This window comes from Lates calcarifer, unplaced genomic scaffold, assembly GCF_001640805.2.
Source record: "Lates calcarifer isolate ASB-BC8 unplaced genomic scaffold, TLL_Latcal_v3 _unitig_5494_quiver_732, whole genome shotgun sequence".
NCBI classification, from domain to species: domain Eukaryota; kingdom Metazoa; phylum Chordata; class Actinopteri; family Centropomidae; genus Lates; species Lates calcarifer.
In genome coordinates this window covers 82,056-99,204 of record NW_026117562.1, presented here as the reverse complement: position 1 = coordinate 99,204, position 17,149 = coordinate 82,056, and the positions used below count along the sequence as shown (strand labels likewise).

Genomic DNA, 17,149 nt, shown 5'->3' with positions numbered 1-17,149 from the left:
CTCTCCTCGGTAGAGATTTGTCTTCACAGTTTATGTAAATCCAGAATAATTTGGTGTAAATCTGGTCTACAGATGTTTCCCTCAGGTTGTCGTTTCTGTCTGCTTTGCGAGGTTGGACAGAGATTAAGGTGAGCTTTTGATTATATACAATAATGTATATATGTCACAATCACAGGGGACACTGTCACACGAGGAGGGAATGTTCAGTTATCTCAATACTCAAAAGATAACGAGGGAAATGTTACAGACCAAACTGGTGTGAATGGAGACTTCAGATCCTCCTTCCTTTGATTCCATTTGCCTTCTGACTTTGTTGACCTGTAACAACATCACATTTAGACGCCTGCGTGCTAAAAAACAAAAACAAAACGTATTAACCAGAATCTTTGCCTCAGTCACAAAAAGCTTTGAGTGTTTTGTTTGACGTCTCATTTAATAACGGCTTCGTGTTTGCAGACACAGCTTCTCAGTGACATCGTCTTCCTGCACAACATCAGTGTAGTTAACACTGCCTTCATCTCATTCACTGGATGACTGACACTCAGTAGTTCACTCTATAGTGAGCAGTAAATTCAGCTTTCAGTTACTGATCATCACTGTCAGCTGCTGACACAGTGGAAATGTTCAAATCAAATTAAATCCAGTTTATTTATACAGCACATTTAAAACAACCTGAGTGCTGTACATGTTAAACTGAAAGGCACAACAGTGATTGAAATGACATCAGTAGTAAAAGGTACAAATAACAACAATGATAAAGCACAAGGCAACATCAAAATATGTGTAGAAAACAGAATAAAACTCATCAAATCAGTTTATAAAAATAAAAGGAATATAAACTACTGAAATATTAAGACCACCAAGAGAAACCAAAGGCAACTGAAAACATGTCTGTCTTGAGTTTTGTCTTTAAAGTGTCAGTGGAGGGGGAACCTTTTGTTGAGAGGAGAAATGTTATTCCAAAGCTTTGGAGCTGCCGCCATGAAGGGAAGATCTCTCTGAACCACAAACCTAAATCATAGGACAATCAAAAACAACTGGACTGAGGATCAAAGAGGCCTGGAATTGGAGAAGGGGCAGAAAAGTTCTGAACCACGAGGAACTCCACAATTGACTGGGGCAGCAGAGGAAGAGGAGCTCCCAATCCCAGCAGGGAAATACCTGTCTGTTAAGTAAAAGACAAACCATTTAAGGGTAGCGCCCTGGATGGATCACATCCACTGAATGTGGAGCATTGCATTGTGGGACTGTTAGCAGATTGTAGTGCCCATGTTGAATACTGCCTTTTTACTTTCATTGTGGAATTAGTGAGGACTATATAGTCAATACATTTAAACACACAAATAAAAGTGTGAGGCCTTGTTTCCCAAACCTGAGTGAATCACTTTCAGAACAAAGTCTACTTATATTAAACACAGACTTTAACAACTGAACTTCTAATGTAAAGATTACAAAAAGTTATGTGAGACTGTGAAACAGAGATTCCTCCTCACACTCCAGACAAACAGTTTCAGGCCTTTGCTTCACATTAATTTGAGCGTTTTGGAAAGACATTGATCCACCTCACAGAGAGCAGCAATCAGAGCTGAGCTGGCCTCAGCTCCTTTTCTTCGCACAGTGTCGATCACTTCTCGTGCTTTATCTGCACTGTTTCTTACTTTCGCTGACTCCATTTCTTCATCATTTATAATTTTACACTCAAGAAGTTTATCCAGGAGCTGGTTTAGAACAGGTTCAGTCACTCCTTTGATAAACTGTCTCCGAACTGAATTCAGCCTCTCCTCTGCTGTGTAGTTATTGTCTGATAGGGACGCTTGTCCATTGATGGGACGCTGCCCATTGATGGGACGCTGTCCATTGATGGGACGATGTCCATTGAAGGGACACTGCCCATTGAAGGGACGCTGCCCATTGATGGAACGCTGTCCATTGATGGGATGCTGCCCACTGACGGGACGCTTCCCTGAGGAGTTTCCCTTCTTGGACCTGGAAGAATATCAGACAAAAAATGTTTGTTTAATAACCAGCAATGACTTCTAAATTCAATTACCAGATTGTGAGAACAGCTGGCACACCCAGAGGCAGGCATCAGTGTTCATATCGGAAGTATGAGCTGAGGTGCAAGGTGGCACAGGCACATTTCGGTTTAAAACTAAACCATGATGCACTGAGCTCTTCTCTCTCTCCCTCTCTCTCCATCAGTATGGATTCATACTGTTACATGTTACTAACTCAGTATCTTCCCTTTCCTGTAGTATTGTGCTCTTCCGTCTCTGTCTCCTCTTCTGTCTCTTTCTGCAGGTATTTCTGCCACTGGAGCTGTAGAGTCTGATCTGTGATGACAAGTCTCCTGCTGCTCCTACAACTCCACTCAACACCTGCTGCTAGAATTAGAAATTACTTATACTGCTATTAGTTGTATTGCTGTGTTAACAGTTAATACTTTAATTATTACTATCATCATTACTATTACTGTATCATTGGTATCACCTTACATTTTTTGCATGGAACCCATGTTATGTTATGTTCTTCTCTTGCTATTCTCTATGAGTGACCATGTAGCTGAGGTGGCACAGCAGTACAAATATCTCACCACGGTCATTGATGACCAGCTGACCTTTGAGCATTACGCAGATGCAGTGTGTAAAAAAGAACATCAGCGCTTGCACTTTCTTTACAAACTTTGTGGTTTTAAAGTGGACTCTGCCTTTACGAAAATGTCATTTTCTTGTTTTATTGGATCTGTTCTTGCTGTGTCTTTTATCTGTTGGTTTGGCTCATTTTCATTAAACCATTTAAATGGTATCATGAAAGTGTGCAGTAAGATTGCAGGGACAAATCTTAATGATTTTTCCCACCTATATAAAGTCAGGGCTCTGAACAAGGCCCAGATTGTTCTGGCTGATTTGAGACACCCTTTGTTCAGGGAGTTTGTTTGGCTTCTGTCTGGTCCTAAGTACAATCTGCCAAGATGCAGAATAAATGGATTTAACAACTCCTTTGTTCCTGTTGCAAACAGTTTTTTAAATAACTCACTGGGATTTCATACTAATACATTGTTTTTACCAGGACCCTTGGATCCTTTCATGTTTAAGTATTTGTAGTAGCCTATGTATTAGATTTCTATTTTCTTTATTGATAGAATCTATTTTGCGGTTTCGTGCTACGTGAGTTATTGTTAGGTTGAATGATTGTGATTTATTTTGCTTGCTGCACAACAATTTGCCCTTTGTAGGATAAAAAAAGATAATAACTAACTAACTAAAGGCACCTTGGATCAATCAATAACTACTACTACTACCACCACTATTCTCCTCTGTTCTACTATCACATGGAGTGATACTGCAGGTGGATGAAGACTTTACCAGACAGATAAACTTCATGCTCCCAGACATCTGTATTTGTTTGGTCTCGGACCGTTATAGTCGCTTCCTCTATGTTTGTAGGCAGTCGGATCTCAAACGTTGGATGGTAATTTGGTCCAAGATCCAGGTCAAACTCTGCTCTCTGAAAACCAGTGACACCAGTGTCAGAGTCTTTACCGTGACCTAAGTAAACCTAACGTTATCAACTAGTTTTATGAGTTGTGTGAGCAAACCTTTTACTTGAAATACTCACTTTAGGCTGTATTTTACAGGCCTCCCCACAGTGAGCAGTGTAACTTTGGTTTGTGATGAGTTTGCAGTTGGAGGGTGCGCAGATGTACACACAGTTGTCCAGTTTTGCCTTCACCTTAAAAAGAATCATAACATTTTAATCAGAGCCCAACTGATAAATCAGCAAACTAGTTTTATATCTTCACAGATCTTCTCTCTCTTATATACTCCTGTCTTCCTGTGTCAACTGACTGTGTACTGGTGCAAAGTTTCTAGTAGCAGTGAGAGACATATTGGCCTGGATGAACAGGATGGTTAGGACAAGGAAACAGATAAACCCACACAGCAATGCATCTGACTGTCCTCTTAATGTAATGTTTACCTAATTGTTGTGTATCTTTGTTAAATCACCTGGGTTTTGTCCATTTTCACCAATAAAATGATAAAGAAAATAACATTTATCAATATCAGAGTCCGGATATGTATCACAATATCTGATAGATAGTGATGAGTCAGGAGTGAAGGTGAAGCTGAAACATTTTATCAATCTTTACCATTTCCAGGGTTATGTAACTTGGCAGTAGATGCACATTGAGGTTTTGCTTCTGTGCGTTTGGATTTGATGGTTGGAGGAACAGCAAAACTTGGCTGCTAACTGGTTTCCTGTTGCTCCATAGGTTCCATAACATATTCAAAGACCAGACCAGGCCAAAAGATGAGAGATGAGGGACTTTGATAATCACATGAGTGTCTGTGATCTTCAGTGGCTCCAAGATGCTCATTCCATCATCAGTGACATGGACCACTGACAGCAGGCCTTCATAGAGCAGAGCTGTGAAAACACAGAGGCATTCAACATCTGTTTTACTCACACAGCCTCATTACATTGGTACTGATCATTACATTCTATATCTAGGACACTGAGTCCATAGACCCAATTCTCTGCTATCTTTGTTAAATCAGATAATATTCAAGACTGCAGCGACCACCTGATCTTTCCTCTTGCACTATCTAGGACAAAATCCTCACCTGTATCTAGAAATATAAGAATTTGTTGGGGAGATTAGCAGGAAGTGGACCAAGGAAAAGGGGAAAGACTACTTTGCTTACCCTTTTAACACCAACTGTAAACCTGGACTGATTGCTTGAATAGATTTTATCTTCGATATTAAAGAGTATTTGAATATGCTAATTACTTTTCTGTGCACTTGTAAGGTAGACACTGTTGCATTAAAATGTAAATTCTTTAAACATTGAATAAAATTACTTTCCATACAGTGTGCCACAGTACAAACATACACAACTTCTATCCAAAATACCATACCATTTTTCCATTTCATTAAAATGATGATGAAATACATTGCCAAAAAGCAAAAAGTGCAGGGAAATAAAACTGCCTGATATCTGTTGTAGTGAAGGCTGTTGGTTGATATTATTTCAGATATAAAAACAGCATAAAGTCGATGTTACAGAAGTGTTTTTTCTCTGTTGTTTGTTTTTCTTCTCTTTGTGTCTTCTTCCACATGCATGGTGCATAGTCCCTCCACCTCTCTGTTATGCTGAGAAACCAAATTAGAGGCACTTTCAAGAACATAGCCAGTACTAGTGGGCCAGTAGGGCAGCAAGACGTCTTTGTATGTGTGTCACCAAGAGTGTCAGTTCAGGATTCTCTCTTTTACTCCCATCCAGGAGGGTGCTACTTCTTTCCCATTGGAAGTTGTTTCGTTTATTTGATCTCTTTTGTTGGTTGTGTTGCAGTTTGTTTTCAGCAATTAGTTTTTTTCAGTTTGCTGTAACCCCTGGTTATCGTTATTAAACTTGCCCCCCCGCCCCGGTTTTCCTGAAAACCAGCATGCCAGAGTCTGTTAACTAATCCTCCAGCTAACATTGGACTACTCTCCAAGGATCATCAAGAAACCTCATCAATGTCTTTGTGCTCTAAGAATCATTTACTTACTTTCATTAGTTTCACAGTGTGGGAGGTGGAGCTCACAGACAGCAGCCTCAGGACACTGGATATTGAACAGAGGCCCTGCAGGTGTCTTGCCAGCTGATTGGAGGAGGCTCTCATCCCACTGGACCATCCTGTAGAGAAGCTCTGCCTCCTGGTCCACAACAAACACCAGTCCAGTTGACTTACACTGGAACGCACCTGGACCAGGACACCTGAACCTGTAGAACAGAGACGACAGAATGACCACAACAAACATCTGTACTGTTACTGTATTGGCTGTTTAAGTGAACACACACAAACATCAGGCAATAAAGTGAGACAGAAATACTGTATAGATGCTGTATAAAAGCCCAAGCTGATAAAGTTTCTAGAAGTGTGGCAACAGTAACGTGTGATTCACAGTCCACTGAACATTCACACAAAGAGCCAAACAGAGACCACATCTAAATACATAAGGGAGGCCAGGGTAACTGGGAACAGGTGAAAGTAATTGGGGCAGGGCAGGCAGTCACAAAGACGGGAAACACACAAAGAAGGCAGGAAGCAGAACAACCAACTAACATAAACAATATCAGAGTCTTGGGTCTAAAACAGTGTTATTCCATCATGTGATTACCTGTATGAGAGTTGTGCAGATTCAGTCTGCAGTTTGGGTGTGATGATTGTTGGAGGCTGAAATTCAGGAAGGAACAAAATCAGTTTTTATTATGTATCAGTCGGCCAATAAAACACATCATAGATATACCCCAGGTATACATATTGACTGACTGCAGGACATTTATATCCAGACAGTGCTGACATTAGTAGAATCCTCCATCTAGCCTCAAGACTACAGTTTTAGCCACAAATTACAGAACACTACAGAAATAATATTGAGAAATGCAAGAAATACAACTGTCCAAAACCCAGACTGTTGATCATTCAGGTGACTGATCAGGCACTGAGACCTAAAACTGACATAATCATCCACATTCTGAAGTTAATTAAGATGACATATTAAAGGCAGAATTTGGGCTGAATGTGTCCAGTGTCTGTCTAAAGGAAATGAAATGTTCTTTTTTTAATTGTGAAATCTTGTCTATCACACAATGCAAAAATCAACACAATAGATGTGTTAGTTCCCATCTACAGCAGATATTTGTTGAATTTCTGAATATTTGTTGCAGTGTGTTTGGCCCTTAATTCAGGGCACAATGTTTTTTTCTCTTACCTTCATTGGCTCTGTGTTGTCCTCAGAGACACTGAGGTTGGTGTCAACCTCAAACATAGGGACGATTGTGTTGTCCTCAGACACATCCAGCTTCTTCTGATCCTCAGACTCATCGGGTTCGTGTCTCAGCTCATCCAGCTTCTGATCTCTGACATCGGGTTCGTGTCGTCCTCAGACTCATCCAGCTTCTTCTGATCCTCAGACTCATCGGTTCGTGTCTCGACATCCGCTCTGATCCTGACACATGGGGGTTCATGTCGTCCTCAGACTCATGGGGGTTCATGTCGTCCTCAGACTCATCGAGGTTCGTATCGTCCTCAGACTCATCGAGGTTCGTGTCGTCCTCAGACTCATCGAGGTTCGTGTCGTCCTCAGACTCATCGAGGTTCATGTCTGCTGTGTTTTGGTCCAGTTTGACTTCAGAGGCACCTGATGAGAAGATGTACAGCGGGTGTCAGAAACCAGTGTTTACTGTTTCTCTCTTCATCAGATCGGAGTCAGAGATGAAGACAGAGAGTGTGAGCAACAGCAGCAGCCTCCTGTCATTATGCTGTAGATGCACTTAGAATATTTAGAATACGAAAATCGTTTAATTAATTAATCTACTGTGCACTTCACTCTGAGTGTTACATTACTCAGCTGTAGCGAGTAAAATGATCAGCATGAATATCTTTACAGAGGGTATCTACATACTTGATATCAAATTTAAAGCTTTATAAGACCTGAACAAAGAATATTTCATCAAATCTGGACAAGCTTCTTTTGACAAACTCTGCGGAAAATCAGAGCATATGAAGTTAGAGAATCTTAAGTCAAACAACATCATCACAGATCATGTTCTCCCTGAATATATTAGATTTGACTTTCATGGTGTCATGATGGCTGCCTCACTTGTTTTTCATCTGCTCAGTGTGTCCCTCTGTCCCCTGTCTACAGACACTGCTAACTTCCCCCAGGCCCATCTGTTTCCAAGATGCCTTCCAGATGTCCTCAGACTCCAGATGTCCACCAGATGTCCTCAGACCTTCCTACTAATCCTCCTCCTCACTTGTTCACATTTGCATAACATCCCCATCTGCTATCACACATACCTCTCATTATTTCCTCAGTCTTTCAGTGTATATTCCTTTTTCCTTGACCTGTTGCATCTCAGTGTCAGTGTGTTTTGATCCTCACTCCTTTAACCTCAATCACACCTGTGACACATATTCATCTCTGAAAAAGACATCTGATAATGTAATAGTGTTGTAAAAACCTTCACTGCAGAAGTAGTTATCATCCAATATTTCATTTACAAATTATCCTAATGCAGTAGATTGTGTTAATGTGACCTGCCAAAAATGTACATTTCCTTTTTATTTTCACAGTAGGTGATGAAATGAATTAATTTCTGTGACAGATGGCACTAAATTTCAAAGTTATTTTTTGTCCACTAGAAATCAAAGACACAGTTCTAGATATGAGGTGGACTGAATAAAACTTCCTGCTGCGAACAAACTGCCAGATTGTTTAGCCATCACTTGTGGTAACAGAGCCCTTGGCCACTCAGTACTCTAGTGCACCTGTGCTAAGTTTATAGTGAGTCTCCAGTGTATCTTCTTACTCATGCTTCAGTGTCAGACTCCTCGCCACCACCTCGGCAGCCATTCACCAGTTCGTCTCTTGTAATCCCTGTCACAACCCCTACCATCCCCAGCTCCCCATCCCCCATTCACCTGCTGTGGACTTCATTTTCCCCACCACTACCAACCCTTAAGAAAACACCTTTAAACTGCTTGCAGTGTCTCTTGAGTCTGCATTTGGGTCCAAGAACAAACCTAGCCCTGACGAACATGCTCAATGATTCAGATTCTCTCGAATGAGTGCAGATGTTTTCCAGAGCTCGGACCAAAATATAATTTACAGATGTTTGGGTCATGAAATGAGCACAGGGTGATTTTACAGTCAGATTGAATTGACAACAGATTGAAGAACAGGAGACAGTGTTTCAGTACTCACATGTTTTGTCTATGGAAGCTTTAATCTCCCTCCCACTGACCCTGTAAGAACAAACACAACCACAACAGTTACAAAGCAGAGAACAATCAGGTTTTGTTTGAGTTAGTTTCATTAACCAGCTGACTATGGACTGATACTGTATTAATACGCCTGATTAGTGTGGGATCAACCAGTCAAAATGCCACAAAGATTTAGTTGATCTGATCAAATGGTTTAGTGCTGTAAGAACATCACCTGTTGAGTCTGTGTCAGAAGTTCTTTTCTTAACTTCTGACACAGAGGTTCTGAGACAACTGTCCCAAGAAGGCCTACTGCACTGCTTTGATCAATGAAAGACCCAAATGCAGCAGCGTGTTGATGCAGAAGGGGAGGATGTTGAAGCAGAAAGACATAGAAAAATGATTATGTTCAATAAAACTGTATTACAATATTAGTCTCATTTTTTAATAGCCATACCTCATATATAGATAGAACAAGTTCTATATGAATGTGTGTGAAAGAGTGCGTGTGACCTATAGTTTAAAGCACTCTGAGCGGTCAACATGACTAGAAGAGCACTATATTAGTGCAGTCCATTTACGATTTAAGTTTGGATGTTTATAGGAAGCACTGGATGTTTGCTCTGATACTAACTGTGTTTAGTACAATATTGCTGAAAGCAGCATGGACTGAATCCAACTACTGACCTCAGAGTCTCCAGTCTACAGTCTGGACTCTTCAGAAAACCACACAGCTGCTTCACTCCTGAATCCTGCAGGTCGTTGTAGCTCAGGTCCAGTTCTCTCAGATGGGAGGGGTTGGACTTCAGAGCTGAGACCAGAGAAGAACAGCTGATCTCTGACAAACTGCAGAACCTCAATCTGAATAAAGAATAAAACATGGAGATAAAATTATTAATAATCCAGATTTTCCAAAGAACCAAAGAAAATTACTAATATTTTAAATATAGAAATATTTAAAACAAAGATGATGTCTAGATGTAATTATTATATAAACATTAATTTACCCCCAAAACTAGCAGTTTCAATAATTTCTACAACTGATCTGAGAAACAGACTTTTGTGACTGCAGACTACATTCAGTAAAATATGAAACAACAAAATGTGGACAAAAGAAATGTATAACTTTATGTAATTTACAGACAAGAAAGTTAAAGGAAAAACCAATACACAGTAAAGTGTCTTAGTGAGGTGTTGGGCCACCACAAGGATCTTAAATGCTCCTTAGCAATGATTCTACAATTCTCTGAACTCTGCAGGAGGGATGAACACCACCAATTCCCTCATTTAGTGTTTTGATAATGGTGGCAGACAGCGCTGTCTAGCACATTAGTTCAAAACTTCCACAGGTATTCACTTAAGTTGAGATCTGGTGACTGTGAAGGCAATAGCATAAATATGTAATTCACATCATTTTACATACTTTGCAGGTTTTTCCTGTCATTTGTCACCCATCTATATATATATCTATATATATCTATATATATATATATATATATAGTATGTATGTATCAATTAGGTTCAATAGTAAATTAAATATATAAGATCTACAATAGTGAACTGACCTCAGAGTCTCCAGTCTACAGTCTGGACTCTGCAGAAAACCACACAGCTGCTTCACTCCTGAATCCTGCAGGAAGTTGAGACTCAGGTCCAGGTCTCTCAGGTGGGAGGGGTTGGACTTCAGAGCTGAGACCAGAGAAGAACAGCTGATCTCTGACAAACTGCAGCACCACAATCTGAATAAAGAATAAAACATGTACATCAAATCATTGATAATCAATCAGATCTGTCCTAATCAATGATGTTTTCTATAAAATTGTTGTGGATCATCATAATGTCAGCCTTCTACAGATATCATCTAAATGTCAGCTCAACATTCAGACACCTGTTCAGGCCAACACTCTCAGACCTCAGTCAAGTCTCTAACTACAGGATCAATACTATATTGATACTGTATCTATTGATACACCTATATTTGGAAAAAGGCTTTGCTTTGTGTGTGTATTCTGAGACCAATATCCGTGAAAAGACATTATTACTGAAAACACAAGGAAATGAACAGAAACCAACAAAATATTTTACTTCAGACAGTAACCAAATATTATCTTCTCTAAATTGATGTGACAATACAATATGTACAATATGAAATAACAACAAAAAATTTACAACTTTGGGAACGTAAGTTATATATGTATATACACTAGCTTCAATGGTAAATTAAACATATAGGATCAAAATAGTAACACACAGTGAACAGACCCCAGAGTCTTCAGTCTACAGTCTGGACTCTTCAGAAAACCACACAGCTTCTTCACTCCTGAATCCTGCAGATCCCAGTTTCCTCTCAGGTCCAGTTCTCTCAGATGGGAGGGGTTGGACTTCAGAGCTGAGACCAGAGAAGAACAGCTGGTTTTTGATAACCTGCACCAACTCAATCTGAATAAAGAATAAAAGATATAGATAGAATCAGATCTGTCCTAATCAATTGGCTTCTCTCTAAAATGAGTAGAGTGACTTTGTCCTTCTGTTATTGTGGATCATCATAATGTCAGCCTTCTACAGACATCATCCAAATGTCAGCTCAACATTCATACTATGGATGTACACAAATAATCGATTTGTCGAAACAGTAAACATAGTCAACACTTTTTTTTGAGAATTGACTAGTTTTTATTTGACTAACTTATATTTGGTTGGGGGTGGAGGAGATTTATGTTTTACTTCATAGAGGTGCAGAGCTAATGTTTATGGTTCTGTTTCTGCCCGCGTGTGCATCTTCTCTCTGTGTGGTGCAAGCAAAACACTGGAACAGACGTCGGCAATAAGCAGCGAAGCAGGTTGTTAAACAAGCTGCTGCTAACGTTAGCTCAGGTTGTTTTTAGATGCTTAGATTGTTTTTAGGTTAGGATTCCTTCAGTGTTCATCGTTCAGGAGGTTTTTACTGGGAGCTGAATTATCTACAGAGGCCTCATTAACTCCAAAACAAACAGACCAAGTAAATAAAATCTGTAAACACTGAATAAACAGTTTCATATGAAAAATCAATGTTTCTCCACGACATGAACACAGGACGTTGAGAGCGGCTGTTTCCTCAGCTTGATTTCTCTGTTTGCTTAAGATCCAGACATCTGATGACAAAAGTTCATCATCTGGTTTAAGATGATAGTTGTAACATTATAAAAAGTGACGGTAACATGACTTGAGACATTAAGAAAGTAGTCGGTGAAAATGATTTGATGTCCGGCCGGCGTGAGTGGAAAAAACTGTGGATTTGCTGAACCTAAATGCTCATGTGACAGCAAATGACAGGAACAAATAACAAATAGTTTTGGTGACTTAAATGATTTCAGACAATATGTTTCCTCTTAGCGTTGTTGGAGGAGTGGAGCTGTCAAAGGCTCATGGAACCTGAATGCATCATGCCTTCACGGAAGACCAGATTGAGAAAAAGTACAATGAGGCAGCTACAGCTCTAAAAAAGAACTTGACGGAAGCCAACAAGTAGCAGTAACAATAACTGCATGGACAGCTCTCACATCAGTTTTATGTCACTGTCACCTGCCGGTACATGGACAGTGACCAGAACATTTCCAGTTCTGTGCTCCAGACTGGAAGCACAGATAAGATGCACTGCTGAGAACATCATCACTAGTCTGAGGTGCATTGTTGATGAGTGGGGCTTGGGAGGTAAAGTTAGTGCATCTGTACACTACACTGCAAAAACCACAATATATTATTATTTTGTTTTGGGTGAGGGGCATATCTTAACGATGACATCACGACTAATCAAAATGCCCATCCCTAATTCATCCACCTGTTCATGTCAACACTGATTCAGAACATGCTGCTGACTCAGTTAAGTTTTTAACTAGAACAATACAGGGGATGACATTAAGCTATATCTGAAACTTCTCACAATCACTTTCACAACATTATTTTTATTTCGGCATTCATCATAGGTCAACTCACATATCACTACTGTGTGTTGAGGACAGATGAAGAGCCACATTTGTTGCTGGTATTAACAAGAGCAAACTAAATTCTTTCAGCAAGTGCACAGAAATAATGGAATAATGCTTGATAACATATATTTAATCAAACACTCCCAATGTGTTTAAATTGGCATAAAAGATATAAATAGTCTGCATTCTGACAAAATCTGTTGTCCACAGCTGCTTTATACTGCATGAAAAACCTATACTTCAGGTTGTTCAATCCATGCAGCCCAGTGACGGTAGAAGGACACATATGTTAATTACTCTGCAGCCCCTTTAGACCGACACCTTTAGGCCTTTGATCCTGTGCATCATGAATCCTCTTTCTAACTCTGCAGGATTTCATGTTTTATTCTGGAAACGCCTTAAAGTGGCAACACTGTTGCACCACATCTACTGACAATCAACAAAATGTGATGTATAAAGAAATCTAAGACCTTATGAATTTAAGTTACCACTGTCTCCTAGTGCTGCTCATGGTGGATCTGTTGGGTCTCTCTCTGTAAATACCTGTTTTAAAGAGTACGGTCTAGAACTCTGTATGAAAAGTGCTTGAGATGACTGTTGTTGTGATTCGGCGCTATATAAATAAAATTGAATTGAATTGAAGTTATATATAATTTATATAAATTAGGTTCAATAGTAAATTAAAGAAAAACAAGAAAGACAGTAATAACAATCAGTGAACTGACCTCAGAGTCTCCAGTCTACAGTCTGGATTCTTCAGAAAACCACACAGATCCTTCACTACCTGAATCCTTCAGCTTGTTGTCACTCAGGTCCAGGTCTCTCAGATGGGAGGGGTTGGACTTCAGAGCTGAGACCAGAGAAGAACAGCTGATCTCTGACAAACTGCAGCACAGAATAAAACATGTAGATAAAACCATTGATAGAGCCGGCTCTTTGGACTCCTGAACAGCTCTTAATTTAGGATTTTTTTGTAGGCCTTTATTTTACCATAACTTTGCAAAAATTAATGGTTTGTGTGTTGTGCCTTACAATTGCCTAATTTTGTGCATTTATTCTGTTACAAAACCATTCTTTTGTTTAATATTTTAATCAAACATTTTATTGGTATGATCCTATATCCTCACATCTGATTGGCCGCGATGCTGACCAATCAAAACAAAGTTCTGCCTTGAGCAGAGCTCAGGCTGAGCACTGAGGTAAGCAGCGAAAGGAAAAAAACTGATTCACTGTTCCTGATTCACTACAAAGCATCGGCTCTCAGAGCCGCATCTTTTGCGCATGACACATCACTACAGCTAGTTCACAATGACCTAACAGGAAACGCAAAAAACAAAACCAACCGATCCAAACTGAAGCCAAGAAATCATTCATGATCCCATTTGTGTAATTCAGTATCCACCTTTGGATCAGAACCTCAGTCAAGAGAATTATGTGTTGTTCATTTGATATCAATAAATAAGAAGAGTAATTTAAAAAACTTCACTATCGTTGAATAGTCAATACTTTGTTTTAACGGCTTTTAACGAACACCATTTCCCATCAGCCCACAGACCATCGCGGATTAACGGTCACTAACCGCAGGGCGGATGTGACTGAATGAAGCGTATGTTGAAGTGTATGTATGAATGATGTTATTATTACAAGTGTAGTGAGCTTACAGCCAACTAAACCATAAGTCTCTCTGAGTCTAGACTAAGTTCAGACTCAGGTACATGGACGACAGGCGGACGGTTGAAAATCATCTGAAAAATACTTAAAGCTTTCACTAAAAGACAGAAACACTGCAACTCAACAGATGGTCCATTTACACTGAGGTGTGTGTGTCTGTATGGAAGGTAGACTGTGTTAGATGAGGTTAGATGAGTCGCAAACATCAGGATACGTGGATTCTCTACCATCTGAAAGGACACAGAGACAGACTTTCAGTTAGAAAAAAAATCTTTTAGACAAACATGAGAGATTAAATGAAACCAGTCACACCTGCGAACATTAACAGTACATATATATAAACATGTAATGTGTACTAATATAGAAAAAGGAAGCAGCAGAGGCTCAGTCTGAATTTCAGTCTTTAAACAACAGCACCACCTACTGTCCAGAAAACTACATTACAACCAGAACCAGAAGTATTTCAGAGTAAAGATACTAACGTTTCTATTAGTAAAACCTGCAGAGTGACACGGAGGCAAACAGCTGTAAGATAGATGTAGACCAGTAAAAAGTTTGTGTTGGAGAAACTGTCTTTGCACCAAAGTTTCAACCTGACATCACTGAACTTTAAGTGGAATTACAGAGGAAAGGTTTCAGTGCCATACAAACTGTATGTGTAATGGAGGTGGTCTCTCATTTCAGGCTCCGAGTCCGACCGGTCGAGGCAGATGGAGCCTGAGTTTTTCCTCTGCACAGTCTCCAGGTGCTGATCACGGTGGGTCTGTAAATAATATTAGAACGAACACAGTCTGGACCTGGTCTATATGAGAAGTGACTGTGATGTGGCTTCTATATAAATAAAACTGACTTGACTTGGTCCACGACAGTGATGGAAAATAACAAATTCACTCTGTTCCTGTTCCTGAGTACGACTTCAAGACTCTGCACTCTGTATTTCCACTGGAGTCAAATACTGTACGTTTTACTCCACTACATTTATCACCTCAGTTACTTTATGGTTTATTATTAGATTAAAGTATCCAAGAGTATATGAAATCAGCCTCACCTTTACCTTTGCAACCCAGTAACATAATATACATTGTTTTGAAATGGGTCATTGTGTGTAATGAGTACTTTGACCTTTGGTACATCAAGTATATTTGGCACTTTTTGCACATTTTGGATGCAGAACTTTATACTTTTAATTAAGTACAAGATCAGAGTATTTCTACCACTGGCACATGATCTACTTACCTGAAGAGATACAGCAGTGTACTGTTACATAACATTATCAGAGACATGGATCAATACACAGAGTGTGTAGAGAACACACACACGATGTGTATGTAAATATGTTTTATAACAACAAGAATTCAGTGATACAGTTTTTTCTACAGGAGCAGAGATTAGAACCGTACATACAAAGTTAAAGATGTTATTTTAAGCTGAGAACAATCTGCACTAAATATCTCCGTGTAGTTAAATGATTCTATTATTTGGCTCAGACAGACGTCATCTCACAGCACGAATGGAAAAAAATAGAAGCAGAGCAGCAGATAAAAATGGAGCTGCAGGAGTGTGTGTCTTTGTCGTCAGCATGGTGAGATGAGACGAGCTGCACAGCATCCTCTATTATCTAACAACACTGGTGTTATGTAACAGCAGAGAAACTGCAGAGAGGAGGAGGAGGAGGAGGAGGAGGAGGAGGAGGTCTATATTGAGGTTAGACTGATATCAGGGCCAATACTCACCATTCACTAAAACAAATCAGCTCCAGTCTGAGAGGATGATGATGAGTGGATCAGAGCTGCACTGCCTGTGTTCATGACGTTCATGACCAGTGGTCGGACTGTTAGAGGATATTTAAGGTGGAATTTCCTGCAGAAATGTGAGATTTCTGGAGCTGTTTCTTCCTTTAGGAGCTCGAAACTTTACAGAAGAAGAAAAATGAATTCTGGTCTGAGTCTGATCTGTTCTCTCTGTTTATGACTGAAGGTGAAGACAAATCATTTCTCTCACTTCACTGGACTCAGTGTTTTCGTCCTCATGTAAATATGGTTAATATTCACAATATTTATGAGTCTGATGTCTTGAAGACAAATTACCCATAAATTCACAGGAAAGGTTTGTTCATTCTCTCACATTCATTTAATTAATTAAGTTATTGACCAATTAATTCAGAAATCAAAACATTCATTGATTAATTCATTTACTTTTTCATTATTTATTTATCAATTATTCATCCTTTCATTCGCAGTTTTAGAATTAAGTAATTTGTTCAAGCTAATTCATTCACTTTCATTTTCCCTCTCTTTTTCACACATTCATCCTTTCATTCTTCCATTCATACAAATATATACAATTATTTAATAACATAAATACTCATGACATTTACATTTGCCAATAACTATATTGATTAGAACACAATATATTCATCAGTTTCTGAGTGATACAGGTCACTGGAAACCAGTATCAGTATCAGTCGAAGCGTCTGTGTGACGCTGCTGTGACACAGTAGGTGTGTGTGTGTGTGTGTGTGTGTGTGTGTGTGTGTGTGTGTGGTGGGTGGGACCTCAGATCCCTCTTTACCTCTCTCTCCTTCCAGATCCATCCCTCCACCTTCCTCTCCTCTCTGCAGCATCCCTCCTCCTGCTCAGCCAACTGTCTGCTGGGGAGCGGGATCATGTGACCGGCTGCCACCAATAGCTCTCCACAAGGCACCGGCAAAAAGAGGGGAGGTGCCTCTCCTCCTCCTCCTCCTCCTCCTCCTGCTG

The 17,149-nt window shown here is 39.7% G+C and overlaps 2 protein-coding genes and 1 long non-coding RNA gene across 35 annotated transcripts in view; all 3 read right to left on the bottom strand.

Moving 5' to 3' along the window:
- Positions 1-13,622, bottom strand: part of LOC108874664 (NACHT, LRR and PYD domains-containing protein 1) — a 49,253-nt gene extending 35,631 nt beyond the window's left edge. For 25 of the 33 annotated variants that reach the window (XM_051068985.1, XM_051068962.1, XM_051068979.1 and 22 more), the window contains exons 1-3: positions 11,020-11,192; positions 10,323-10,496; positions 9,445-9,618 (exon numbers count right to left, since the gene is read on the bottom strand). The gene's annotated coding sequence lies outside the window, so the exon portion shown is untranslated. Of the gene's footprint in view, positions 1-9,444; positions 9,619-10,322; positions 10,497-11,019; positions 11,193-13,447 lie in introns of those variants that run through there. The other 8 variants (XM_051068958.1, XM_051068971.1, XM_051068967.1 and 5 more) reach the window with 6 other exon arrangements.
- LOC108874666 (uncharacterized) lies at positions 1,772-7,151 on the bottom strand. Its single transcript, XM_051068988.1, has 8 exons — positions 7,003-7,151; positions 6,761-6,908; positions 6,167-6,222; positions 5,554-5,768; positions 4,151-4,428; positions 3,619-3,732; positions 3,366-3,507; positions 1,772-1,986 (listed from the first exon to the last, which is right to left on the bottom strand). The coding sequence occupies exons 1-8, from the start codon at positions 7,149-7,151 to the stop codon at positions 1,772-1,774; spliced, it is 1,317 nt and encodes a 438-aa protein (XP_050924945.1).
- Positions 13,623-13,663: 41 nt separating the features above from the next.
- Positions 13,664-17,089, bottom strand: LOC108874679 (uncharacterized). Its single transcript, XR_001959749.2, has 3 exons — positions 16,965-17,089; positions 16,127-16,304; positions 13,664-15,156 (listed from the first exon to the last, which is right to left on the bottom strand). It is a non-coding gene; the product is annotated as an uncharacterized LOC108874679 (long non-coding RNA).
- Positions 17,090-17,149: the final 60 nt, after the last annotated feature.